The 27,624-nt window shown below is 52.0% G+C and overlaps 1 protein-coding gene across 3 annotated transcripts in view; it reads right to left on the bottom strand.

The window, feature by feature from the left end:
* TMEM266 (transmembrane protein 266) overlaps positions 1-27,624 on the bottom strand; it is a 123,410-nt gene that overhangs the window by 7,478 nt on the left and 88,308 nt on the right. For all 3 annotated transcript variants that reach the window (XM_019983534.2, XM_070775321.1, XM_019983536.2), the window contains 4 exons: positions 24,679-24,735; positions 23,395-23,533; positions 19,938-20,053; positions 6,891-7,080 (listed from right to left, as the gene is read on the bottom strand). In XM_019983534.2, coding sequence (XP_019839093.1) covers positions 6,891-7,080; positions 19,938-20,053; positions 23,395-23,533; positions 24,679-24,735 — 502 coding nt within the window. The remainder of the gene's footprint in view (positions 1-6,890; positions 7,081-19,937; positions 20,054-23,394; positions 23,534-24,678; positions 24,736-27,624) is intronic.

The raw sequence follows: 27,624 nt of genomic DNA, 5'->3' as shown, positions 1-27,624 counted from the left end.
CCAAAATATATAAAGAACTCATACAACTCAGTAGCAAAAAAATAATCCAATTTAAATATTGGATCTGAATAGACATTTTCCTGAAGAAAACACAGAGCAGGCCAGAGGTACATGAAAAGGAGCTCAACTTCACTCAACGAAAGGCGTGCAACTAAGCACAAACCAGAACCACAGGCACATGCCACCTCGCACACGTTATAACAGCTAGAATCACAAGGACAGAGATAGTAAGAGGTGGTGAGACGGCAGAGAAAAGAGAACCCCAGTACACTGTTGGCGGAAATATAAATTGGTGTGGCCACTCTGGAACACAGTATGGAGGTTCCTCAAAAAAAATTAATAGAACTACCATATGATCCAGCAGTTCTACTTCTGGGTACATATCTGAAGAAAACAACAACACTCATTTGAAAAGATGCATGCATCCCAATGTACACAGCAGCATTATTTATAATAGCCAAGATATGGAAATGACCTCAGTGTCCAAGAACAGATGACTGGATAAAGAAGATGTGGTATGCACACACACACACACAGGAATGTTACTCAGCCATAAAAAAGAATGAGATCCTGACATCTGCAACAACCTGGATGGACCAGAGGGCATTGTGCTTAAGTGAAGTAAGTCAGACAAAGACACAGTATGATCTTACTTACATGTGGAATCTAAAAACAAAACCTGAAACAAACAAATGCTCTGAGCTCAGAGATACAGAGAACAGATTGGTGGTTCTCAGAGGCAGGGGTTGGGCAAGCAAGGGAGGGGCTGTGAAACGGGTGGGCGAAGGGGCTCCAAAGGTACAAACTTCCAGTTATACGGTAAATGTCACGGGGATATGCTACAAAATGGTCACTATAGTTAGTTCTGTATGGTATATTTGAAAATTGCTAAGAGAATAAATCTCAAAAGTTCTCCTCACAATAAATAAAATTCTGTAACTATGCATAATGATGGATGCTATCTAGACTTACTGTGATTCTCTAGTATATACAACTATTTTCAGGTATATCTGAAATCAATATATCAATCACTGAAAGAAAAAACATTAAGAATTTTGAGAGAGTGACACCAGAGCAATGAACCAAGTGTGACACCCTCGGTGACTGCATGGGTCACCCCACCGTGAAGCCAGTCCAGAGAGGTCAAGTAACTTGTTCAAGGCCAAGGTGAGATTCAAACCCAGCCCTGAGTCTGAATCCCACCTCTTTCTTTTAGAACCACCCACACCTCCCTGCCCTGGTATCTGCCTCTCTGCTTTATGTGAGGTGCCCCAGTTCTAGTGCTACAGCTCTGGGGGCTCTCCTGGGTCTCCAGTGCCCCCATAGGGAGGCCAGTGATGGCAGAAAGCCCGACTTGCCCCCATCAGCACATAGGCCTCTCCTCTCCCAAGGTGAGACCCGGTGCACCTCCGTGGAGGTTTCTCCAAGCACTGGTGCAGTGTGGGGGTGGTGGGGGGTGGATGCCGAGGTTCACTGTGATATATGGTAAAAGCTGTGGCACTCCCACCAGGGGCTGTAATTCATAAGTTATGGGCGAGCTTCAAGACTAATAAATTTGGGAGGGAAGTATTAATGACTACACAGGGGCACTGTGAACTTGGCAAGCCCCAAAGCCTGGAACTTTGCAGTCCGGGTTTTAAAAATGATTTGTGCTGGAGCAAGTTTAAACAGAAGCTGGTTGGCGTTAGTCTGACAGTGACCCGCTGGCAACTGTGGGGACTGCAGGAGCTGCTTCTCCTGCCACGACTGAAGCTGGCACTCCCACCCCCGCTGCTGCCTCCTTCCCCACCCCCATACCCCAAGAGAGGCCGGCCCTCCCCTGAGGCTCCAGAGACTTATTGCTGATGTCTGCAGGTTAATCCCCGGATTGTCTGTGTACTAGTGTGACACGCTGAGCCTTGGGGCCCTTGCTGGCCTGAAGGTCATGGTGAGCAACAAATGCTGCCCTTTCTCCCTCTCCAGTGTGGCCCAGACTGCCCCTAGCTTGTCTAGCCATGATTTCTAACATCATGGAAATCCCTCTCTGGACACAAGTCCCGGTCAGAGAGACATGAGCTGGGGTGCCCTGACTCCTTAGCCCATCCGAGGCCGTGAATCATGCATGCCACTTGCTAGCCCGGCAAGGCTTCTGCTCTCTGTCTCCGGGGAACTGCCTTTGCTATTGACGGCTCTGGGGGTTGGCAGTCAAGTGACAGGTTGGGAAATGTGCTAGTGCTCTGCTGAGTTGGGCAGGGCCGGTGTGCCCCTAGAGAGCTGGGAGGCAGGGATGTCACGGGGGAGACAAAGGAGAGCAAGGGTAGGGCTCCAGGGCTAGATGGGAGGGGCACTGGCAATGGCTCCCAGGGGTGCACGTTTGCCAGCTCTGTGGGAGATCTGAGTGCCCTATTCAGACATGCCTCTAGTTTCCAGGAGGGTTGGCACAGAATCCGTGACCCCCCTGGCTGGCACATGTAGCCAATCACTTTCTCCCTTCTTATTCTGCCTCCCTCCACTTCCTGCTGGAAGGTGCCCACCGTGGGGACTGCAGGGAGAGGAGGAACAGGGTGGAGAGGCAGGGACTCATGGTTTCACAATACTAAAATGTGTGCGGTTACTTTAAATGCTTGGCTTGTTTGCAGACTCTGTGACCTCAGATCTTGACACCCTGTGAATCCAAGTGTGGCATCAGGTGTCCGGGATCTGGAGGTCATTGGCCGGTGGGGGGATAGTAATGGCCAGGCTGTTATCTCAAGAGCTAAGGCTCCTGGTGAGAGAGGCAGAGAGGTGCTGCAGAATGACTGGCTGTACAGGAGGTGCCACCTGAGCTCAGGTGTTCAAAGGTGTGTGCTGCCGAAGACGGAACAGTGCTGAGTAGGCCCCAGCACCAGGTGAGCTGCAGTCTCAAAATGCGCTTGAGCAGCCACCACGGGCAGAGCACGGAGGCGGCTCCCCCACCTCACTTTGCTCCGTCAGCAGGAAGGTCCTGGGATGGGCCAGTTGTACGTGCTAAGTTGCTTCAGTTGTGTCCAACTCTGTGCGACCCTGTGGACTGTAGTCCACCAGGCTTCTCCCCATGGGATTCTCCAGGCAAGAACACCAGAGTGGGTTGCCGTGTCCTCCTCCAGGGGATCTTCCTGCCCCAGGGATTGAACCTGTGTCTCTTTAAGTCTCCTGCACTGGCAGGCAAGTTCTTTACCACCTGCGCCACCTGGGAAGACCCTGGGATAGGCTGTAAACCTGCTCCTCTCATCCTTGGAAAACAGGACAAAGTGGGCAAAAGTTGCCACCAACTTCCAGAATTTTCAAAACGAAGATTCTCATATTCTGGATTCCCCATGCCCTGGCATGGGGAGCTGCAAGCCACAAGTGGGGTTTCTGGAGCGGGCTACTGCCAGAAGCCCCCTGAGCGCTGAGAGAAGACCCAGGGTTGCAGGACCCATAGTGAAACAAGCGATGTCCACAGATTTGTTCTGTTCTTCAATCAGTTCTGAGCTTGCAGACTATATTCCATGCAGATCACTCTGTGGGGAGCCTGCCAAGGGCCAGGTGTGGCCCTGAAGACAAAATGCGGGGGCGACCTGGCAAGCGGGAGTTCATATAAGGTCTCGAGGGAAGGACGTGGTGACCGGGAGCTGACTCTGAGACGGGTTTGAAGGATGAAAAGAAGTTTGGCAGGCAGGCCTGTCCTGCCAGTGAACAGCATGTGGAAAGCCTCAGGGACTTACTACTACACAGAACACTTCTCCAAACGCAGAGATGTTTCACTCAGCCAGAGTGAAAGTGAAGACGGAATGCAGAGTGGAAGGAGATGAGACGGCAGTGAGTGGGAGGGGGCAAGACCATCAGGGGCCTTATATGCCACCTGTTACAAGCTGAGTCACCATGTCCTTCGCCTCCAAAGTCATATGTTGAAATCCTAACCCACAGGACCTCAGAATGTGATCTGATTTGGAAATGAGATTGTTTTAGACTGAATTAGTTAAGATGAGGTCATATATTGGAGTAGGGCGGGCCCCAGACCCAACACGACTAGGGTCCTTGTAAAAAGGGAAATCCAGACACAGAGGCACACACAGGGAGGATGCCATGTGAAGGGAAGGCAGAGGTCAGGGTGACGCTTCTACAAGCAAAGGGACGCCAAGGGTTACCAGCAGCGCGCCAGGAGCAGGGGGAGAGGCAGCAGCAGATGCTCCCTCGCAACCTCAGAAGGAGCCAATCCTGCCAAGAGCCTGATCCCAGACTTCCAGCCTCCAGAACTCAGAGGCAGGAAACTTCTGTGGGTTAAGCCGCCCAGTTTGCAGGACTTTATTTCAGCAGCTCGAGCAAATAACCAGTCGAGGTATTAAGTCAGAGAGTGACATGAAAGATTTATGGAAGATCACCGTGTGTGTGTGTGTGTGTGTGTGCGCGTGCGCGTGCGCGTGCGTGTGTGTGTGTTGGGGGGAAAAGAGTGAAGAGGGCACCCAAGGGGGCAAAGCTGAGGTCAAGGAAGCGGATGAGGTCCAGAAAGAAGGAGGCTGAACAATGCAGATGAAAAGTTGGGAGTGTTTCAAAATATATGCAGGCAGTAAAACCAGCAGGATTGGTGATGAGTTGTGAGCAGAACCTACAAAGCCCTGGAAACCCAGAGCAAAGGCAGGAATCAGGCTACAACTGAACACAAATGAATGTCAAACTCTGCATGGGCATATAGAAAGTCAAGGATGGGCTGTGGGGAGAGCAGAGCCATGACCTGGCTCAACTCTGAGCTCAGGCCAGGCAGCCACCACAAGGCTCAATCACAGGAGTCTTGGGTCCAGAACAAAAAAGCAGGGGTGAGCCCTTAACACTCCGCCCTAGTCTTGCAGCTCCCTGAGAAGTGCACTTAGTCTAGATGTCATTCTGAAAGGGACAGAAACACTGGAATGCTCAGGGAGGGACTGTACGGCAAGAACCTGGAGGGCTTGTGTCCCCTGAGAAGTGGCTGTGGGAATGGAGGTGACAGTCCCTGGAGGAGAAGACACTCAGAGGCCAGTTTCTGAAAGGATGTCTCAGCTGGGAGACATAAAAGCTTCATCCAGGTGGGAGAGGTGTGTGCCAGGGGCAGACCTTGGCTCAGTCTGAGAAGTACTTTCTAACAGGCAGAGTCATGTGAAGTTGGGTTGGTCTGGGCTTCCTTGGGAGGTTCCAGGTACCTGTTCTTAGAGGCTGGTAAACCTTTCGGCAGGGGTTCTAGATGGGATTAGCACATCAGCTGAAGAGCTAGACTCAGAAGTCCTGAGTCCCCAACTTCTAAAGTTCTAAGGTTGGAAGGTCTCTCAAAAGATCATAATAGCAATCACCCTATTCCCCAAAACGTGTCCACAGCACCTTGTAGCCTACAGAGCTTTCTCACGTCCACCAGCTCCCCAGACTTCCTGTGAGGCAGACAGAGCCGGAGTTATGAGCCCACTTTACAGAAGGGAGCACTGAGACCCCAAGTCACAGAGCTGGGGAGTGGCAGAGTCTGGAGCTCTGGCTTCCTGCCTCCCAGCCCGCCCAGCCCCGCCTGGCTGTCACTGCCCTGGCGAGGGGCATAGAGCACGCCAAGGTGAAGAGGGCCCTAGATCAAGCTGCACTTAGCCCAATCCAGCACCTCCGTTTCCACGTGACCCCATGAAGTTCTCCTGATTTCTTTGAGCCTGAGTTTCTCCCTCCATATGACAGAAAAGAGGTGTGAGAATGGAATGAAATCACACTGTAAAAAGCTTCTCTTGGAGGCATCTGGGTAGTTCCCTTACCTTTAGGTCAAAAAGGTGGTCCTAGAAAAATCCCAGGGACAGCAGAGCCTGGTGCCCTGCTGTCTGTGGGGTCGCACAGAGTCGGACACAACTGAAGTGACTTAGCAGCAGCAGAAATGTATTCTGAATTATTAGGGGAAGTCAATATTTAAAAAAAATATCTTGGTAAAGTGAAGGAATCCCTTACCCATCATTTTAGCAACAGCACTTTCAGGGGCAAGTCAGGGCAGGGTAGAGTCAGACCGGAGCAGCAAGGGTGCCTGGGGAGGGGAACCTGCGTCCAGGCTCCCGGGTCCCCCTGGGGGCTCTAACAAGGCTTCAGATCTCCCCTGCTGGCCCCTGTGCCCCCTGAGCTTGGAGCCAAGCCCTGGCCTGAGCCCGTCAGAACACAGCCTCCCCAAACCCCACAAAGGCCCAAACCTGACAGCCGCATCACCACGGAGTGGAATTTCCACCCCAATCACAAAATACCACCACCTGACATTTGCAGGACTACTTTGCAATTCTGAAAGCCACTTACACCTGCTTCCTGCGGCCTCACATGAACCTGTGAGGAAGGCTCAGCACTGTTCCCATTTGACAGCTAGTGAAACCAAGGCCCAGAAAGGTTAAGTCCCCACTGCAAGGCGACACAGTTGGTCTTCCCTAGAGAAAAGTCTGCCCTAGGGTACTGCTGAGGCCCCCGTCGCCACCAACATCACCGGCCCATAAATCTACCACCATCTTCAAGGCTTAGGTTCTGGGCTATTCTGGCCCCAGGCCTGGACTGGAAACCTAGCTCTGTACCTTTGGACGACTTTTCTGGGGCTCAGTTCCGTCACCCATAAAGTAGTAAAGTCTCCTGCAAGTTGCCGCAAGGAATGGGGAAGTGATACACTCAAAGCAGGCAAGATGCCTACAGGCCACTGAGGTCATGTCGAAGTCGCGTCAAGGTAGCTTGACTGAACGCTGTCTCCGAGGCTGAGAAAGGCAGTCCCGGGGAGCAATTAACTAGGGTTCTCCCCCCGCCACCACCAAAATGGTGGGCCGACATCGGGACAGAGACCCGTCAGGAGACGTGCTCCAGCTCCCGGACGCTGTGGCTGTGCGCAGAGCCCGGGGGCTGGGAGGGAGCTCCCCATGGCGGGGCTGGGGAGGCGCCGGCGGACTCACCTTGCGCGGGCTGCAGCTCCTCCACAACGCTCTCGGCCGCCGTCTCCTCGGCCCACGTGCCAGCCTCCACCACCTTGTAGCGGCTGCGCGGCTGGCTGAGCACGTGCGGGGCCTGAAGCGCCGCCTCACGCTCCGCCGCCAGGTCCAAGTCCTGCTGTGCCAGGTGCGCCCGCAGCTGCCGGATCTCAAACTGCAAGAAGGAGAGGGGCGGTGGGCGGTGGGCGGCACGGGGACCCGGCCCTGCCAGACGTCTGGGCTCTTTCCTTTTGGGGGAGCGGGGAGGAAGGCGCTGAGCCTCCAAAGGCTGGAGGGGGCGTTCCTTTATAAATCTCCCACGACACTAATGGCATGAGTCCCTGACGTTTATGGAGGCTTTTCCAAGTAATAAAACATGTCCCGTGTCCCATCTCTGATACTGTGTCGTCTGGCCCCATAGGGAGGACAAGATGGCCGTAAGAGGAAGACAATGGTGGTTTGCAAAACGAAAACAACAAAAAAACATCGCAGGAGGAGTCGGGGAACATCGGACTTGAATCCTGTTCTAGTTACTTGTCTAAACGTGTGACCCCCAAAATAAGAACCTTATTCAGGTGTCTTACACGGATGTTTAGCGGAGGACTGGAAACCCCACAATATCCAGGGCCAGTGGTAACCTGCCACGGAAGCCCATCGTGGCATCATGTGCTCGCTGGGCGGCGCCTGACCCACTTTTCTTGCAGCAACGCCCACATCCTTCTCGGAGGTGTTCTGAGTGCTGCTCAGACAGGACTGGCTCTGTTCCCAACCCTGTGGCTTTAGGGCCACGTGGCCGTGGTTTCTGTCTCTGTAAAATGGGGGTTATCACCCCACAGAGCTCTTCATAAAGGCTTTGTAAAAGGCGTCATACATTTTTATTTTGGTTTAAATTCTTGTTGTTGGGGAAAGTTTCCTAGAGAGGCTTTCAGATGCCTCTTGGGGTTGTGGCTGAGATGGCTGTTCACACTCCGGGGCCTTCTGGGTCATCTGGGCGAAGGCAAAGTTTGGGTCTGACGCTGAATGGCCTGACTGCGGACTCGGGAGGAAGGAGAGTCTTCACTGCCACCTAGTGTTCCAAACACACATTGCATCGCTTTTGCACAACTCCACAATCTCCAAACCCCCAAAGACCTGAAGCTGGGGGTTAGCTCCCTACCTAGGAGATTACCTGCTTGCTCACGATTCCAACCTCCAGCCTTGGCCCCTCCCTGCAATGTCAGGTCACACTTCCAGCTGCCTGCCTGACAGCAACAGAATTGGGTCACAGGCATCACAAACTCAACCTAAACAGGACTGTTCACTCTGTTCTCACAGCTGCTCCTCAGGCGCTTTCATCTCATTTTCGCTGGGTCCAAAAATGTAATCTCCTCCCTTGCCTCCTCACTTTCCATTTGCCTTGCCATCCACTCTGCCCTCAAGGCCAGCTCCCGAAGGGCTACCCCAAGTCTACCCACCTCCCGCACCTCCACAGCCAGTGCTCACCTGGATGATTACAGTCCCACATCCTCTACCATCCATCCTCCAACAGAGGCCAGAGGGGTTCTCATAAACCCAGATCAGATCATGTCACCCCCTTGTCATGTCTCCCCTTGGGTGGGAGAAAACCCAAGCTTTTTACCCTTGACTTACAGAGCAGGTGTGTGTTCTGGCTCTGTTTATTTGGCCCACTTCATCTCATTCTTTCTCCCTTTACCTCTCACTGGAACACACACCTTCTCAAAACTCCTTAAGCACTCTAAGCCTGTGTTGGTCTCAGGATCATTTCCCCAGTGACCTCTGGTCCTGCATCACACGGCTGCCCCTGCCCCCTTGGAGGCGTTCCCAGACTCCTAGTCCAGGCACTCCATCCCTTTATCCTGTTTGAGTTCTCTACATTGCACTTAGTACCTTCTGATTGTTTTATTTATTTTAATGCTTCACCATTTTTCCTTTGATGAAAGTGAAACACAATTCAAGGAGTCACTAACACTAGAGTGGCTAGGCAGCAAACTGACATTGGGACAACTTCCCAATGGCAGTGTTCACGGGGTTTGTCTCTAGGACCACTCAGGTCTGGGTAGACTTCATCAGCCTCCTGCCTGAGGACACGCCTCAGGCCCACCTGTGTGCTGAGAGCAGAGCAGGGAAATGGGGCTGAGGGTCCAGCCACAAGATGAAAGGACATTTACCAAATTCCGGGAGTGCACCTCACCCAGTGTTCACTCGCAGAGCCCTCTGGGTCAGTTTCTCCAGAGGCTGAAATGCTTGCCTCTTGTGTGATGGGGGGGCATGGTCTCCTGACTGCGCAGGATTTGCAAGGGGACCTGGAGGGTTCAGATAGCATGTGTACAAACTTTTAGCCCACCCCTCTCCACTATGGTCAGCTTCATGCTCACCCCTTCCTTCCAAACTCTCCAGGGTTCCGAGGGGGAATTAGCCCCTTTCCTTCACTAGCCACCTCTTCACACAGTCCCTTAGTTATAGATCCTTCTCTCTTCAAGACCAGTTACCGCTTTCTTGCTCATGCTCCACTTCCTGCAAATCCACAGAAATCTCTCTCTCCTCTCTGTCCTGATGGACAGGACTTAAAGGATTTCTCAATTTTTATCTGTTTTTTCTTTTTTTTCTTTACCACCATCTTAGTGGAGTTTGGGGAAGGAAATCAGATAAACACATGTGGTCACTCCACCATTTTCTTCAAAAGCTGTCTATGGGTTTTCCTCTCTCAGCTGCAGTGGTGTGCAGGATTTAAAATAAAAAGAGGCCTGATTTACAGTGCAGGCTAATCTCTGGTAAATTCACCATGGCCAGTTCCAGACTACCAACACGACGTTATGCAGAACAGGGAAGAAATGAGCACAACTGGCCCTCAGGAGCCAGTGAGCGCCCCAGCACCCCAATGCCACCCTGGCGCTCTGTTAGAGCAGGCATGCAGAATATAATCTACACGAGAGTAAAGTACAGAAGATAATCTCTGCAAGAGCAGGGGTCTTGTGGGTCTTGTCTGTCTTGTTGCCCGGTACACAGAAGGCCCTCAATAAGTATTGCTGAGTGAATCCATACACAAATGTGTGAAACTAGCCAGTTTTGCCCAATTCTGTGGTTTCAGGCTGAGTCCTAACACCAGCCACAAACTGGGTCCTGATCCTGACCCAAAGCTGAGACAAAGCCTGAGCCCCAACACTGAGCCCTGATCTTGCTCACAGAGTGAGCCGCAAGTCTGGTCACACACTGAGCCCTGACCCAAGTCACGAACTGAGAGCCCAACCTGATCACACACTAGGCTCTAACTCTGATCTCAGACTAGGCTCAGACCTGGATCTTAACAACCCAGTACTCAGATGGCGCCACTGGTCTCAGAAAGTAAGAAAGCAAGGCTGGCTTGTTACAGGGTAGTCTGTCCAGAGGGAGCAGACTGGAGCCACCCTTCTCGCAGCAGGTCTCAGATGTCACGGAGGACCCATTAGGCAACTCTCCTTAGCTCTGCTGGGGCTAGGAGCCCCTCCGGCCCCAACTGATCTGAACTTCCCATGGGCATACCCAGCCTGCTTTTTCCAAGGCCGCTCATCAGGGCCGGCAGTCCTAGCTAATGGCCTCCAAGGCCACTCTGAACAGATGCATTATTGATAACTTGTAATTGATACAGAGCTGCCCATGGGTGTCCCACTGGAATCCAGGCCAGACAGCCAGAGGCCAGAGCTTGCCCAACCCCAAGCCCATATATGCAGACATAGGCATGCACAATGAAATAGGTTTTAAGCTAAAAATATGTACCCCAAGTGCATGGTAGTTCTAGTAATTCATTTATTCATCCATTCACTAAGAAGTCAGGTAAAGCATGGTGAGGGTGATGTTAAAATTCTGTTATGTATGCTAGAATGAAAATGCCTCTCCCTGTAAGTCCTGGCTGGTCCCAGTGATAGGGGCTATCTGCTGCGCAAGGAACAAATCTCTTAGGAGAGTCCTAAAAGCTAGCTCTGGGTGGCACCTGTGGTAGAGGTGGTGCATCCAGGAGGCAGAGACTGGGAGGACAGAGCGGTGAGGAGGTCTGCAGGGGCCACACCAGGCACACAGCCTTGGAGCCACGGTAAGAGGTTCTAAGGACTTCAGCCCTTATTTAAAGAGCAACAGTGAACCACTGAAATCTTTTAAACAGAAAGGTGGGGTGGTGGGGTGGTGATTCAGCTGAGCATTTTGAAAGGACTGTGCTGAAAGCAGAATGGAGAATGAACTGGACAGACATAAGCCAGGACAGACATGGGACTATGAGCTCGGAGACAACTACAGCAGTCCAGGCCAGGGATGACTAGAATCTGGACTAGAGTAGAGACAGTGAGAAGGAGATGAGAATGATTTAGGAGGTGACAGTGTCAGCATCGGACAAGGCAATGGCACCCCACTCCAGTACTCTTGCCTGGAAAATCCCATGGATGGAGGACCCTGGTGGGCTGCAGTCCATGGGGTCGCTAAGAGTCTGACACAACTGAGTGACTTCACTTTCACTTTTCACTTTCATGCATTGGAGAAGGAAATGGCAACCCACTCCAGTGTCCTTGTCTGGAGAATCCCAGGAATGGGGGACCCTGGTGGGCTGCCATCGGTGGGGTCGCACAGAGTCGGACACGACTGAAGCGACTTAGCAGCAGCAGCAGCAGTGTCAGCATGGGCATGATTAGAATGCAGATGAGGGAGAGGGTCACCTGCTTTGGGGACAGGTTATTACAAGCTGCTTACCCAGAGAGTGTGGGTGGCTGGATGCTCTGAGTGCTTGCCCTGAGGAGGAATGACTGACCCCTTCATAGAGGAGCCACTGCAGACGGGCTGCATGGGCTCTCAGCTCTGGCCACTGGCCATGACAGCCCAGGGGGCTGTCCAGATGTTCTAGCTGGGACCCTCAGAGCCTGGATCCTGATCCCCATTCCTGAACATGGCCACATGTGCCTCCCCAGTTGATGAAGAGTTGTCAAGGGGTCCTAGGATGTCAGGGCCTCATTAGTCAGATGGGAGAGCTGAGGCCCTGAGATGGGAAGGAGGCGTTTGTGCCAGGGGACAGGGCAGGGAAAAGGCTCAGACCACGTGGTGCATCAGAAGCAATGTTGGGCCCAGAACCCATGCCTCTGGCTTCCAGTCCCACAGACCTTGGTCAGGGAACTTGAAGCCTTATGGGAGAGATGGAAGTAACTCAACCCAACAGAATATGAGGAGCTTAATGGTGACAGGGGTCAGGAAAGGGAAGGAGGCTCCAATGTGGGGAAACAGCTAGAGCTGGAGGCAGCAGCCTGAGATCTTGGCCCATCACCCTCCCTCACTCTGTTGTAGTTGTTCAGCCGCTCAGTCGTGTTCAACTCTGCGACCCCGTGGACTGCAGCACGCCAGGCCTCCCTGTCCTTCACCATCTCCCAGAGCTTGCTCAGATTCATGTCCACTGAGTCGGTGATGCCACCCAACCATCTTGTCCTCTGTCGCCCCCTTCCCCTGCCTCACTCTGACTTTGGTTAAGCCTCTTTTCCTCTTTGGGCCTCATTTTCACTGTATGTTCAATAGGCTAACAGAGCAGCTGAATTCTGGTCTATAATAAGCTCTGTGCTAGCTCTGCGATTCTAACTGGGAGGGGAAATTTGCAAGTGCCAGTTAACTCTTGGTGCATCTTCAGCACCATCCTGTGCTCCTGCTGCGTGCTGCGTGTGCTCAGTCATGTCCGACTCCTTGCAACCCTGTAGACTGTAGCCCACCAGGCTCCTCTGTTCATGGGATTTTCCAGGCAAGAATACTGGAGTGGGTTGCCATTCCCTTCTCCAGAGGATCTTGCAGGCCCAGGGTTTGAACCCATGTCTCTTGTGTCTCCTGCATTGCAGGCAGGTTCTTTACCACTGAACCACCTGGGCAGCCCCCTGCTCTCATACAAATGCCCAACTGCAGAGAGCCAACTCTTTACAGAGAAAGATAACATAACCCAGAACATCTAAAATGCATCAACAATGCATTCCACAGACAATAAGAATTACTATTCATGCAAACAAGTAGAAAAAAGCGATTATCAAGTCATAAAGCAGTTAAGAAGCTGCTTAGAATCTGCACAGAAGCTGCCCTATTTAAATATTTGAATTAACAGACAAGGGCTTTGAAACAACTGTGATTAATATGTTAGAGAGGGGAGGGGGAAAGATGGATAAAATGGACATAACATTTCAGTGGAGAAACAGACCTATAAAAAGAATTAAATGAAATTTTTAGAACCTTAATATACAATATCTGAAATTGAGTCCTCAGTTGCATGCATTTAACAGCAGAGTGGACACAGTAGACGACAGGGATGTTGAACCTGAGGATAGATCTATAAAAAAAAATATTATGACTTACAGTCAGAAAAAGAAAAAAGAGAGAGAATGGGGGAAGACATTAGGGTATAAGAAAGAAGTAAGGCACGATCAGAAAGTCTAACATGCAGTTAGAGTTCCAGAGGAGAAAAAGGACAGGGTGAGGCCGAAGCAATAAATAAAGAGATCATGGAGGGACTTCCCTGGTGGTCCAGTGGCTAAGACTCCACACTCCAGATACAGGGGGCCTGGGGTCAGTCTTTGGTCAAGGAACTAGAGCCCACATGCCGGAACTCAAAATCCCACGTGCTGCAATGAAGATCAGGCACAGTCAAATAAATAAACATTAAAAAGAAGAAAAAATGACGGCCCAAACCTTTGCAAATCTAAGGAAAAACACCAACCCACACATTCAAGGAACTCAGAAGAATCTCAAGGAGGATAAACACAAAAACCCCAATGCCCTGCAGGTAAGGAGAAACACCCGTAGCACGTGGGCCTGGGCCTCTGGGAGAGGAAGCACAGGGCGGCTTTGAAGACAAAATGAAGCAAATTTCCCATTGGCAAGCTGGTCCAGTGGGGAAAAAAGGCCCATTGTGTGACTTAGGAAGAATGAGAGTGCAGTCACTGCCCTTCTTAATGCACATCATGAGCTAAGTATTTCTAATCAGAGAACCTGACCAAATCAGCTGGGATCCACAAGGAAGCCCTCAGCGTGCATTACTGGAGTGAGTCAGGCCCCTTCCATTGGGGTGGGCTTTTAATGCATGCCCAGGCGGGGCCAGACCCCCGGGGCAGCAGGGCGGGCACACCCAGCGCATCTCTGCCTTTAATGGTCTGGTTTGTGGAGTACAACTGACATGGCCTTGGCCTGATCAATGCACACTTTGGCCAGAAGCTCGATGGTATCTAATGCAATAGCAATAATTTTCTTCCATCCTATTAGGGCTGTCTGCACAGACTGCCCTGCCTTCAAACCCATCTGCTATTGGGATGGCATCCAATGTTTATTTCCATTAGTTTCGCCATTGTTGGTAACAATAAAACTCAGGAGACAGTTGCAAACTAATGATTTAGGAGCAGGGTGACGCTGAATCCGACCTTGGCCCCTTTCCATCCACTGTGAAGATGACTGGTAGTTGGCCATAAATTTAAATTATGGCAAAAGGATAACATAAGTTATTCCTCTGATGGCTAATTTTATCAGCTAAATAGGCTTGTCATTAAAGCTATCGGCTGTTTTACAAATCACTTCCCATGTTTGAAAAAAAACAACTTTCCTTCTCATGGTTGGAGATCTTGAATAATCCAGGTAACAAAGACTATTGTGCTGAGCTGGGGGGGGCTTTTGCCTCTATAAGAAAAGAGGGGGCTTCTCTGGAATGAGCCAGCCACAAACGCCACCTACAGAACGAGGAGAGAACCCCTTTCCTGCTACTCTGAACGTGCTGGCCCTCGAAGGACAGGGGCGAGGCCTCTGCACCCTTCCCCTGCTTCCACCGGGAATGCCTGTCCCTTAGGGTCCAGATCATCACCCTGTTTCTTCAGGAGACAGGGGGACCTGCATCATCCAGGGAGGACTGACCATTGCGACTGCCCCTCTCGCTATTGGGAAGGGGGGAACATCGTGGGCCTACTAGGCGGCTACGCAGGTAACTGTTCTCGGTAGGCGCACAGTCTACTCGTGTTGGGACCTGGCGCTTTAGGTATGAATGCGTAACTGAGTCCACCATCAAACAGGGGCAGAAGCAAGGTCACCAGGTCACCAGCACAAAGGTTACTGCTTTCAGGCCCAGGCAGTAAAAATCGTCTATGCACAGTTTGCTACCCTCCCTTTCTTATCCCCTGGCTAAAGGGAGAAAACTCCAGAATAACAAGGAGCCATGACATGGAAGAGCCTGGAGGCCAGAGTGACTGTGACACAGTGTCCCTGTACCCCTACCCTCCTCAATGTCACTGCACTGGGCTGCAGTGGGGTGGGCGGTGGGACAAGTACGCTCCTCCTCAGGCCACTGGATGTCTGGATCTATGTGATGGAGCAGATGGTGTTACTCATTCTAACAGACTTGTACAGATGCCCGTTTGTGGTGTAGGAAAATGCACACGGAGCCCAGAGTTCCATCCCGGCCCTTCCTTCCATGACAAACAGTGAGACCCTGGGCGAGCCGCAGTCTCTCTCAGCCTCAGTCTTTCCATCTATAAAAGGATTAATAATACCAAGCCTGCCAACTCTGACCATCAAAGTCAAGATGAGCTAAGACATGTGGCAGTGCATTTGTGAACAGTCACCATTATAAACGATTTAGTACTGTTTTTATTCTCTCTCTCTCTCTCATTTACTGAGAGACTTCAGTGGACCAGACTTTCTATATTACTTGAATTAATCTGAACTTCACAGCATCCTTGTGATATAAGCCTCGTTTCCTCCATTTCTCCAGTGAGGATCGAGGCCCAGGGGTGAAGGGCGTGATCCGTGCAGCCGAGGTCGGAATTCCTCTTGCTGCCTCCCTGGGTGAGAGGATGGCCCCCCACCCTGCAAGCTGCCCTCACACAGGCCTCTTCTTTCGGAGCCTGCCGCTTGCCCCAGGTCTGAGGCTGTCCTAAGGGGCTCACTGAGGTCCACTGGCTGCCTTGCAGGCTGGGCCCCAAGTCACCCTAGACTGAGCCCCACCTCCTTGGGTCTCTTGCCAGTGATCTCAGGGTGGATGGTGCTGAGGAAGTAGAACTTAGCTCGTCCCACGGGGCCCAGCAGGGAAGAGAAACTTCCTTCCACAGGGCTCTGAGCTGCATCGTATTATTGGGGGCCAAAAGTTGTTGCAAGGCTTAGAGCGCAAAGAGTAGGTACAACGGGGACTTCAAAATATGTTTCGGAATTAGAGCAAGGGGCCGGGCAGGGATCACTAAAACCTCAGAGGTGGTTTCATATGACGAATAGGAAGAATATATCATTGCACTGATTTAACCCCTGCTTCGAAAATACCTTTGATTTCTGAAGCAGCCATTTACAGAGACGGACAAAAAGTGCACACCATCTCTCTGAAGGATGGTCACCAGCACCTCTCCTCTGGAATCCATGAGTGTACAGACTGGTGTACAGATGGATGCCCAACAAAGTTCTGGGTGGACATACAGGCAGAGAGCAGAATCCACAGAGAGAGCAAAAGAAAAGTGAATGGGAATGACCTTCCAGCCAAAGGATTGTTGGATGCGGGGGTCTGAGGGGACGTGCTTCCATCACAGTAATGAGCCGTCTGGAGGAAAACTGCAGAAGGCCAGCTGAGGCTGGAGAAAGGTGAGGCCGGCCAACAGAGCGCACCCCTGTCGCTCCCCTGCCGCTCGGCCCCTCTGGGCTCCTCGTAGGAATCTGCTAAGGGTGAGATAGCCCAGTGGCCAAGAGAGACGTGAGACTGAGGGCAGCTCTGAATCCTGTCTCCCTGCAAAGACCAGAGGGCCAATGTGGTCCAGGGGGCAAGGACCAGAAGGAGCCATAAGACTCCCCTCTTCCATCCTCATCCCCCACTGGCCTCAGATTCCCCCGTCTGCCAAATCCAGGGGCCCCTCGTCTTTAACACAAGGAGGTTCCGGGCCACCTGGGGTGTGGCCACGTGGTAAGAAACGGGCTGCCATGTGGCGCAGAAGATAAAACGCACAAGCTGTTCATGCAAGAAGCTGGCAAACCATGTCACCCAGAGTCTTCACAGGGTCACTGGAAGAAGCAATTTAAGCTTTCTTAAAAAGTGAAGATGAACTTTAAAAAGAGTCACTTGACCTCAGCCAGGTGTTCAGGGTGAACACCCACGGTGACGTCAGAGTGACAGTGTCACCTTTGATACGATGGGACGAGAATGGCACAGGATCTCTGTGGTCTCCCTCCCAAACTCCCAGAACTCCAGTCGAATCATGAGAAAAACATGAGTCAAAACCCAACAGAGAGACATGCTATAAAACGCCTGACCAGCTCTCCCAAACTGTCAAGGCCCCCACAAACAAGAGAGGTCTGAGGGACTTTCAGAGCCAAGGGGAGCCCCAGGAGACATGATGACTCATTGGCATACGGTAACCTGGGTGGGATCCTGGAACAGATCAAGGACATTCGATAAAAACTGGATCGGAACGATGTGCGGACCTTGATGATAATGCATCGGTATTGGTGCATTAATTGTGAGAAATGCATGATGTTAAGGTAAGAGGTTAACAGTGGGGAAACGGGGTATGCCAAGCGCATGTGGGAACTCTGCTACTGTCCCAATTTTTCTATACGTCTAAAACTGTTCTGAAAAATAAGAGCTGGCAAATAGTTACACAAATACATGCCAGGGAGAGAGCAAGGTGAATGCAAAGTGATGCCACACATTTCATTGGAACTTTGGATAAATTTCAATTTCTTAGGTAGAATACACGAATTTAGTTTGGAAATTGCTTCATTGAACCCTAAGAATTCCAGCCGGGAGAGAGAGATTTTTGACCAAGATGAACAGAATGGCCTGGGATGGGGCAGGGGCGGGAGTGGGGACAGCAGCGAGAGACTCTGGAAGCTGTTGAGGGAGCTGAGGGGACCCAGGTCTGTGCCCACAAAAGAAGGGCTGTCCTCAGGCCATGATTTTAAATCACCCTGGTGCTCACCCTGATCAAGGTTTTCACCAAGCCCTGAGAAGTGACCTGGGTAGAAAAATGTCATGGAACAAGACCCTGAGCAAGGCGGGCTGGGGAAGAAGGACATTCAGTTAGGACAGCTGGATCTACTCCTGGCTCTAAAAGCCCTCACTTAGCTGTGTGCTCTTGGGCAAGTCACCACTCCTCAATTTTCTTACCTGTAAAATGGGTGCATGGGGGGAAACAGGGGTTAGTTCTCATAAAGTCACTATTTATCAGGCGCCGGGCTTTAGGCTAAACAATCCCACAGCTATCCTTCCCAGATTACTAGCCCAAGGTCCACAGAGGTCTCACTGGTGTCCAAAACCACAAGTAGCCAAGCAGGCTTTGCACTCAGGTCTGTCCGTAACAACTTAACTATTCCAAGCACTTTCCTCTCGAAGGATCTGGCCACCCCTGATATCCCATGAGCCAGCACTCATATTTCTTTAAAGGCATTTGTTGCCCAGTCAAGTCTCAAGCCTGGTCTTACAATCCAGTTGAAAATGAAGTGTCTGTCTGCTCCACTCTGTGGAGAGGGCAGGGCCGAACTCTGGGAGAGCGGAGAACCCAGTTACAGCTCTAGCCAGCCCCTCCCGCCCTCCTGGCAGCCCCCTGGGATTCCAGCCCGTCTGGCCCTTTTTTGCTGTCTTAACTCAGATGACAGGCTTCAGGTGTTTTTTAAATTAAAACGGTTTGTTTCTGTTCATCTCTTTTCCAGATGTCACTACCTAGAGGGAATCTGTCTTTATTTATGGGCTCTTTCCTGTGCGGAGTCCAAGGGAGTCTCCCTCCGGCCCAGACCCCCGGGAAGGAGGCCACATGGAGCGGGTGATGTGAACCAGGACAGCAGGAACGTGGGGTCCCCGGGGGCTCAGGACGGGGTCGTGGTGGAAAGCGGGGGAGGTGGGCTGCCGCCAGGGCTTCCCCTCAGCCACGCGGCACATGGGCTGTTAACGTGAGGCTCGTGGGGCCAGCTCGTTCTCTGTGGCCTGGGAGGCCATGCATTTATGAAGAGCAGATGCAGGGCTTTCATGTGGCCAAGTGCGGCTGAGCAGGGCATTCATTTTCCTATCAGACAGCAGACTGAGAGCTGCCTGACCATGCTCTGGCCAGGTCCTGGATGAGGCTCAAGGTGTCCCTGACCCCAGACCCTGCTCCCCTTGGTGGTTCTACAGCCTCCTCCAGGCTTCATGCCCATCTCCACTCCTGCCTCTCCCATCCGTCCTCCAATGGTGGCAAGAAAGAGCCACCAAAAATTCAAATCTGGGGACTTCCCTAGTGATCCAGTGGTTAAGACTCTGCTCCCAATGCAGGGTAGGCAGCTTCGATTCCTGGTCAGGGAACTAGATCCCGCATGCCACGACTAAGACCAGGCACGGCCAAATTATAAACTAAAATTCAAACCTGCGCAGACCCTCCTGCCGCTGCTGCTAACACTCCAGGTTTCCTCCCTCTCATCAGGATGAAGGCCAAACTACCTCTGGTTAGCAGTGCAGAGGACAGGGGGGTGGAGGGGAGAGATGGGCCTTGAGTGAGGCCTGGAATCCTAGGCAGACCCTCTTCTGGGCCCAGCTGCCCATCCCCAGCCCACCCACCCCCCTCAGCACAGCCTCACAGGGCCCCTCCCTGTCTCAGAGTCTTTTTCTTGGTTCCCAGAGGGCGGAGGGCACTGCTGATGCCTCTCTGGTGGGTCTGGGGGTCCTGGGTGGCAACTGGCCCACCGCGATGCCTGGCAAGCTCTGCACACAGAATCTGATTCCCCTCGCCTTTCAGAGACCACGGTGCCCAGAAGACCCTGATAACTGAGAAGGTGACTCAGCCAGTTCAGGCTGGAGAGCTGACTGGTCACCACAGCAAGACGAACAGAAGCCTGGCCTGGGAATTGGGGCTGAGTCCAGGCCCGGCTGGGCACAAGTCACCTTAGAGACACGTCTCCTGACTCTGGGCCTTGGGCTCCCCATGTGTCTGTGAAGGGGCCGGAGGAGCTCGCTGACCACAGGGCCCCTGCAGCTCTGACACCCTTGGGCGGGGGGCTTTGGGCACCCCTAGCGTTCTCTGCCTGGGATGGACCCGGGCAGAACTGAGAGTGGCCTTGCATTACCCCTTGCTCCTGACAGATCTGCGTCAGTCTCTCCAGCTGCTCGTCTTGGATGGCCTTGGCCTTCTCATACTGCTGGATGACCATCTCCATCTCCACCTTCACCGGCAGGACGTAGGCTGCAAGACAGAGACAGCCCCATGAAGAGCTCGGCAGCGGCAGGGCTGGGAGGGGAAGGGCCAGTCCCAGCGTCCAGCTAGCAGCAGGCTCAGGCCCAGGCGTGGTTCCCAGAAGATCCAGCAGTGCAGTGGCAGGCGTGGTACCTAGGTACCAACAGCACCCAGAAAGTATAAGAGGGTTAGAACCCTAACCATTGTGACCGAGAGACCCATTTTCCTCCTTCTCCATAGTGACATTCTGCATACATGCTCAGTTGCTCACTTGTGTCTGACTCTTCACAACCCCATGGACTGCAGCCCACCAGGCTCCTCTGTCCATGGGATTTTCTGTAATTCTGGCTGTATGCATGGCTGCCTGGTATGAGGACTATATTTTCCAGTCTCCTTTGTAGCTGTGAGCAGCCATGAGACTACATCCTGGACAATGGGAATATAAGCGCAGGTGTCATGAAGCAGCTTCCAGAAGCCTTTCTTAAAAGGCAGCTGGGGTTGATGAGGAAGTGGAGATATTAGAACCTTCCTGCACTGCTGGTGGGAATGTAAAATGGGGCAGCTGCTCTGGAAAACAGCAGTTCTTCAAAATATTCAACAAAGAATCACCACATGGCCCAGTAATTTCATTCCTAGGAATCTAAGAAAAATTAAAACCTATGTCCACACAAAAACTCGAACAGAAGTGTCCACAGCAGCCCAAAGTGGAAACAACCTAAGTGTCCATCAGCTGACAGATGGACACATAAAATGTGGCTCATCTATGCAATGGAGCGCTGCAGCTCAGCTCAGCGGCTTAGCCGCGTCCGACTCTTTGCAACCCCATGGACTGCAGCACGCTAGGCCTCCCTGTCCATCACCAACTCCAAGAGCCTACTCAAACTCGTCCATCACATCGGTGATGCCATCCAACCATCTCATCCCTCTTTCATCCCCTTCTCCTCCTCCCCTCAATCTTTCCCAGCATCAGGGTCTTTCCAAATAAGTCAATTCTTCACATCAGGTAGCCAAAGGTATTGGAGTTTCAGCTTCAGCATCAGTCCTTCCAAAGAATATTCAGGACTGATCTCCTTTAGGATGGACTCGTTGGATCTCCTTTCAGTCCACGGGGCTCTCAAGAGTCTCCTCCAACACCACAGTTCAAAAGCATCAATTCTTCTGCGCTCAGCTTTCTTTATAGTCCAACTGTCACATCCATACATGACTACTGGAAAAACCATAGCTTTGACTAGACGGACCTTTGTTGGCAAAGTATTGTCTCTGCTTTTTTAATATGCTGTCTAGGTTGGTCATAGCTTTTCTTCTAAGGAGCAAGCATCTTTTAATTTCATGGCTGCAAGTCACCATTTCACAAGAAAAAGGAATGAAGTCCTGATGCATGCTTGGGCTTCCTGGGTGGTGCTAGTGGTAAAGAACCCACCTGCCAATGCAGGAAACAAAAGAGATGTGGGTTTGATCCCTGGGTCAGGAAGATCCCCTGGAGAAGGAAATGGCAACCCACTTCAGTATTCTTGCCTGGAGAATCCAATGGACAGAGAAGCCTGGCGGGCTACAGTCCACGGGGCCACAAAAGAGTCAGACATGACGGAAGCAACTTAGCACGTGTGTACACATGCTACAACATGGATCAATCTTGAAACCATTAAGTGAAAGAAGGCAGATACAATGGACTACATATCCTATCATTTAAATGAAATGCTCAGAAGAAACAAATCTATAGAGACGGAAAGTAGATTAGTAATTGCTCAAGGCTGGAGGGGAATGGAGAGTGAGGCTAATGGGTTTCTTTTTGAAGTGATTTTTTAAGTGCTCCAAACTAAATTTTGGTGATGTTTGCACAATTCTATGAATGTACTAAAAACCACTGAGTTGTGCATTTTAAATGGGTGAGTCTTATGGTATGTAACTGTATCTCAGTAAAGATGTATAAAAAGAAAAGGCAGCTGGGGCTTTCCTTTTGACTCTTTATCTTATTCCTTTCTTCCGTCTTTCTATTGGCTGAAATGAGGATGTGAGAGCAGGCATGGACGCAGCCATCTTGGACCGTGGGGGTGACTTTGGAAAGTAGGCTCTTTGCAGCAAAGCAACAAAACAAGAGGAACAGGGGACTGTGACTATGGATGCTCCCTGTGGATCCTGGACTGCCCACCTGCAGGCTCTCATGTGAGAGGAACAGGCTTCTATTTTAAGTCACTGCTGTTCTGAGGCCAGTTGCTCACAGTCAATCCTACTTATTTATGAATGAGACACATTGAGACCCAGAGGAGAGCCCCTGGACTCTGGGTTGGAGAACCTGGAGAGTTCCCAGCCAGCAGCAGCCCCACGGACCCCTCCTCTGGCAGTTCTCTGGGCTCTTGGAAAGTCTCAGGATCAACTCTTGACCTGACCTTGGCCTCTGCCTTTCACACTCTTCTCACACCTCTCAGAACCCAGCCCTTCCAGACCCTTCAGAAATCTCGGTCACATGCCTCTTTTGCCACTATGTTCTAGAACTCTCCATGTCTCAATTCTCCAAGTTCCTTTCCACCCACAGTGTCCCAACCTCCAGATGTTCTCTAGCTGCTGTAGGAATCATGCAGACGAGAGAAATCAGAATTTTTCTGTTTGCTTCCAAACTTGAGGACAGCCCATGAGTCCCTGAGACTTGTCTCCAGGCCCCAGAGGCTGCCCCAAGCAGGCCCGCTGTCCCCAGGGTCTCTGCTGAAGCCAGTTCACACCCAGAGTGAGAGTGGCATCCAACCCCCATCTGTTCACACAGCGCATCCCTATCATGATGCTCCCAGTGGCTCAGCAACGCCTGATGTGTCAGGACAAAGGGGAACAGCTGGGAAGAGCATTCACAATGGGAGCTGTCAGGATGCATCGGTGTGAGGGTATCCAGCTGTCCACAGCTGGCAGAGAGGAGCCAGAAGGCGCTGTTCATGCCCTGGAGGGAGCGGATGTTCTCAGGGACAGAGCTGAGAGCAGAGCCTGTACGGATGGGGGAGGCTGAATGTCTAAGGGAGCACTGGTAGGCCTCGGGCATCCTGCCTCTACTTGTGGCTCAAGGCTGCTTTGCTATGTGACCCTCCTCCCTCGGGGCTTGAGCCTTCCCACCTGTGAAATGAGACGATGGACGAGATGATCCACCAGCACCTTCTCAGGGTGGACCTTCCAAAGCCGGCCCCGATCACATCCCGGTTTGATGAGGACCCTGGATTAGGGGCTCCCTGAGCAGATGTCAAGCCCCACAGTATTCACAGGGTGGGATGTGGGGGTGGAAACCGAGGAAAGGCTGCCCCGACAAGGGAGAGACCCCAGAAGCCACGCCACCCTTCCTGCCTCCAGCTCAGCCCCTTCGGGTCACTCACCATCAATCACCCTCTTCACCCGCCAGATCCGGAACATAATGATGAGGCTGATGGCATCCCAGGGGCTCCGGGGCCCATTGGCCACAGTGGACGCCACCATCGGGGCCAAGGACAGGATGATCACTGCCCCGTCAAACACCTGTGAGAGGAGGTGGATGTCAGCATCCTGGGTCACCTTCCTGAATGTCCTGGAACCAGTGACCAGGTCAGGCAAGGCAGCTGGCACTGGCCAACGATGCCCTGCAGCCCCCTCTGAAGGTCACTGTCCATCCCTGGCTACCTCTCCTGATCCTCCCTAGCCTTCAGGGGCCTCTCCCTGATGGACATGCTCCTGAGCACTGTCTCTCCTCCAAGTGACCTCAGTCCATCACCAGCCTTGGTTCAGGCTGCTTTGGGCTGTTCCAAGCTTCTTTTTCAAGCATCTGCCTCCAGCATCTTGTCTCTTCTTGGGACAGGCTTGCCTTCATGTCACAGGGTTTCTGCGCTGGCCTCTCTGAACCTCTCAGTGGCAGCAGGGGCTGAAGGAAGGCCCCTTCCCCTTGGGAAGCCCAGAGCTTGCATCTTCTTCAACCAGGGCTGGTGCTGAGTCTCTAACTCTGCCTGGAGGCAGAGTTCAGAGAGGAGGGGACCCCGCCTAAGCTTCAGCTCTGGGCCCTGCCCTGACATCAGCCTGTCCCAGCGTGGCCTTGGTCTGAGACTTCCACAGGCCAGGCCTCTCTGTCCACTCCCAGCATTTGACCCAAAGAGGCTAAAAAGTGTGCACTGGCTGGGGGTGAGGGAGGAATGGGGAGCAGACACTGACCTTCTTGCCTTCTCCTGTGCACACCCAACTCGAAGGACAGCCAGCCTCCCCAGCACCCCATCTCCACCCATCACACCCCACCTCCTCTTCACATGAAACAGAGCAACTGGTTTGCTCTGCAGAAACCCAGGCTGAGAAGCACTTCTAGGGTCCCCTCACTCTGCTCTCCGACCACGGGGCCATTTTAAAGAGTAGATTTGTTTTCAAACACATTTCAGAAGTTTTCCAAAATGATTCAAGAATAACTTTTTAAATTTTGCAGAACTTCAAGGAGACATTTTAGACCATATTCTTTCACTGGAAACTTTCTCAGTCGTCTCCCTTCCCCACCCACCCAAAGGCACAGCTGGACAGACTCGTGTGTCCAGTGTGGGAGGGAGCTGGCCTTTGTTGATGGCTCCCACCCTGGGATGGACAGGACAGTGACAGTTTCCAGCTTCCAGGATGGCTGGCTGTGGGGTGCGGGGGACACTGGTCTTTACCTCTATCTTGTTTTCAATGTAATCCCAGATCCCGAGCACCACAATCCGAAGAACAGTCTGGGGAGAGGAAGTGAGAAAAGAGAGCATGGTTACTGCTCTTTCTACCTGCTTCTACCAGCAGAGAAGACTCCAGAGCTGAGAATCCAAGGCTCTGCCTCCTTGGGAAGAGTCTTCCCCTAAGTGTCTCTTGGTTCACGTGCCCTCCCCAGCCCCGCCTTGAATGCCGCAGCTCAGGTCTGCGTTACCACTGGCGCCAGCCCCTGGCTCAGCACCTTCAGTGCTCCCACTGAATACAGATACACTCTGAATCCTTGGAATGGACCCTCAGAACTCTGCCTCCCTCTCCAGTCATCTCTTGCACTCCTGTCATGACATAAAGCACTTGCAAACCTACAAACATGCAATTCTTTCTCCTATACCTTGTCTCCACATGTGGTAAAGACTGCTCCCCCACCCCCAATTTTTTTTCCTCATACAGTAATTGGAATTTCAGTATGGCCACCCAGAAAAAGACTACATTTCCCAGCCTTCCTTGCATCTGGAGTGGCCAAGTGAGCAAGTTCCGGCCAACAGCTTATGAGCAGAGAAGCTCTGTGTCCCACCTCTCAGTTGTGAGCCCTTCCTCCTCCTTCCTTCTCCTTCCTTCTTCCCAAAGACTAGAATGTGGGCGTGTCGGTGTGGTGGGGAAGTGTGTTCAATTAGGGAGGGCTGGGCAACAAGATGGAGGCACTGCTGGGTCCCCACCAGCCCCACATCACCACATGAGCCTAAACGGCCGGTCCCACCTGTCCTTCCACGAGAGAGAAATGAATCCCGCCTTGTTTAAGCCCGTTTTTGGTTTTCTTGTTAGAGCATCTTGGCCTGTGTGCTAACCAGAGGGCCTCTTTCCCTTTCTCTACTTGGAAAGGCTTTCTTCTCCTTCTGAAAGTAAAAGTGAAAGTTGCTCAGTCGTGTCTGACTCTTTGCCACCCCATGGACTATACAGTCCATGAATTCTCCAGGCCAGAATACTGGAGTGGGTAGCCATTCCCTTCTCCAGGGGATCTTCCCGACCACTCAAGCATCGCCTCCATGAAGCTCCTCTACCTTCTCCAGGCTTGGTGCCTCTTTCCTGGGCGTCCTTATAGTCCTTGGGAACATCAATCGCTGCTGTCCCCTCCCCCAGCACTTCATCTCACCTCGTGGTGACTGCCTGCCTGATGCCCCAGTTAAGGATGAGGAGACACTGTCTGATTTCTCTCCTTTATCCCAGTGTCTGGCATAGAGTGATTACCCTCGTGAGTGATGAATAAATGCATGACTGACTGATTCCTTAAAACCCTCCATAACTCATTTCAATGCCTCTGCCTTCTGGGGTGGTTTCCTCACCAAGAGTACCTTTTTCTCTAAAGAAGATACTTAGAACCTGGTCTTGTATGACCCTGGTATAACTGTCTTAGGTCCTTCCCTGAACCAAGGTGAGAAGTTCATGGCAATTCCCTCCAGGTGAGGTCCGTTCTCCCACACGCCTACAGGATTAGGTTGGCCAAAAAGTTTGTTCAGAAAACCCACCCGAATTTTTTTTTGCCAACCCAATACAAGGTCAGCCACCTGAACCTGGCAAAAGCTGCAGAAAGGTTAGCGATCTCTATCCATACTTAGGCCACAAAAACGACTGGCTGCTAAAGTTTCCCTCTTCCTCATGAAGGACTATCCCAATTTCCATGAGGGGATGAGAAGGAGGGATGCTGGTGGCGGCCTGTTATGTCACCATGTTTGAGAACACAGAGGGACACGCGGCAGCCTGATGTCCCTTCCACATGGTTCCCTGATCTCTCACTGAACTGCACCGCAGCTCTGAGGGGGTGAGGAGAGATCTGGGTTGCTGGTTTGGGATCTTGAGGTCACAGTTCAGTAATGGGCTGGTTGTGTGGCTATGGGCAAATCAAATCCCCTCTCTGGGCCCATTTCCTCTTCTGCTGGAGAGACGGATTAGAAGATACACATCTTCCAGTTCCGTGTGAGACTAACATTTGCCATCTGGGATGTATCAGTAGGTTGCAAATCCTGGGCCGGCCCTCCTCACACGTGACTCCCATTTTACAGAAGGGGACGCTCAGAGAGGTTAAGGACGCTGCCCAAAGTCACTCAGGCGTTGGGCAGTGAGTCAGTGTTTGGACGTGGAGGCCGTTGACTCTGCGTTGTATACTCAGGCTGCATGAGAACACCAGACTGTCCCAGTCTTCTGTTGTTCACTCCCTCAAATTGGGCCGACTTTGAAACTCAGCATTTGTCTCCTCTGAAAGGATACACCAGCCACATCCACCCCAAACACACCATTCTGAAGCTCCCAAAGCAGAAAGTCCTGGCTAGCACAGAGGGGAACAGGGTCTGGTCCAAATATGATTTCTCCTTCTGCTGCTCCTTTTGAGATTGTGGTAAAATACACACACACACACACACGTTTTAGACTTTGTGGCATAAAGTACCTTCGCATTATTGTGCAACCTTCACCATCATCCACCTCCAGAACTTTTTCATCTCCCCAAACTGAAACTCCTGTGCCCATTACATATTAATTCCCCGTCTCCCCCTCCCGCAGCCCCTGGAAACCACTATTCCACTTTCCCTTCTCGGTTTGACTACTCTCAGAACCTCATTAAAAGGGAATCATCCTGCTTCTTTATAAACAAAGCAGCACTTACTGAAAAGTCAGTGGCCCGGGGTGGGGGGGAGGAGGTGAAGGAGGAAGGGAGCCAGCTAGGCTGAGACTCAGCCAGGAACCCGCAGAGGGGAGGGGCAGGCAGCATACATGCAGCCTCTGTGCTCTAGGAAGGGATGGAGGCTTGATGGGCTCCTGGGCCAAAGTGGTGCCAGGAAGGCAAGCAGAGCAGAAGCACCTGCCTCCTGCCTGCCTTCCTTGCTGGTCCATCCACAGAGACCCCCACCCTCCCCACCAACCGAGGG

Source organism: Bos indicus, chromosome 21 (genome assembly GCF_029378745.1).
Source record: "Bos indicus isolate NIAB-ARS_2022 breed Sahiwal x Tharparkar chromosome 21, NIAB-ARS_B.indTharparkar_mat_pri_1.0, whole genome shotgun sequence".
NCBI lineage: Eukaryota > Metazoa > Chordata > Mammalia > Artiodactyla > Bovidae > Bos > Bos indicus.
This window is presented reverse-complemented; position numbering and strand designations above follow the sequence as displayed.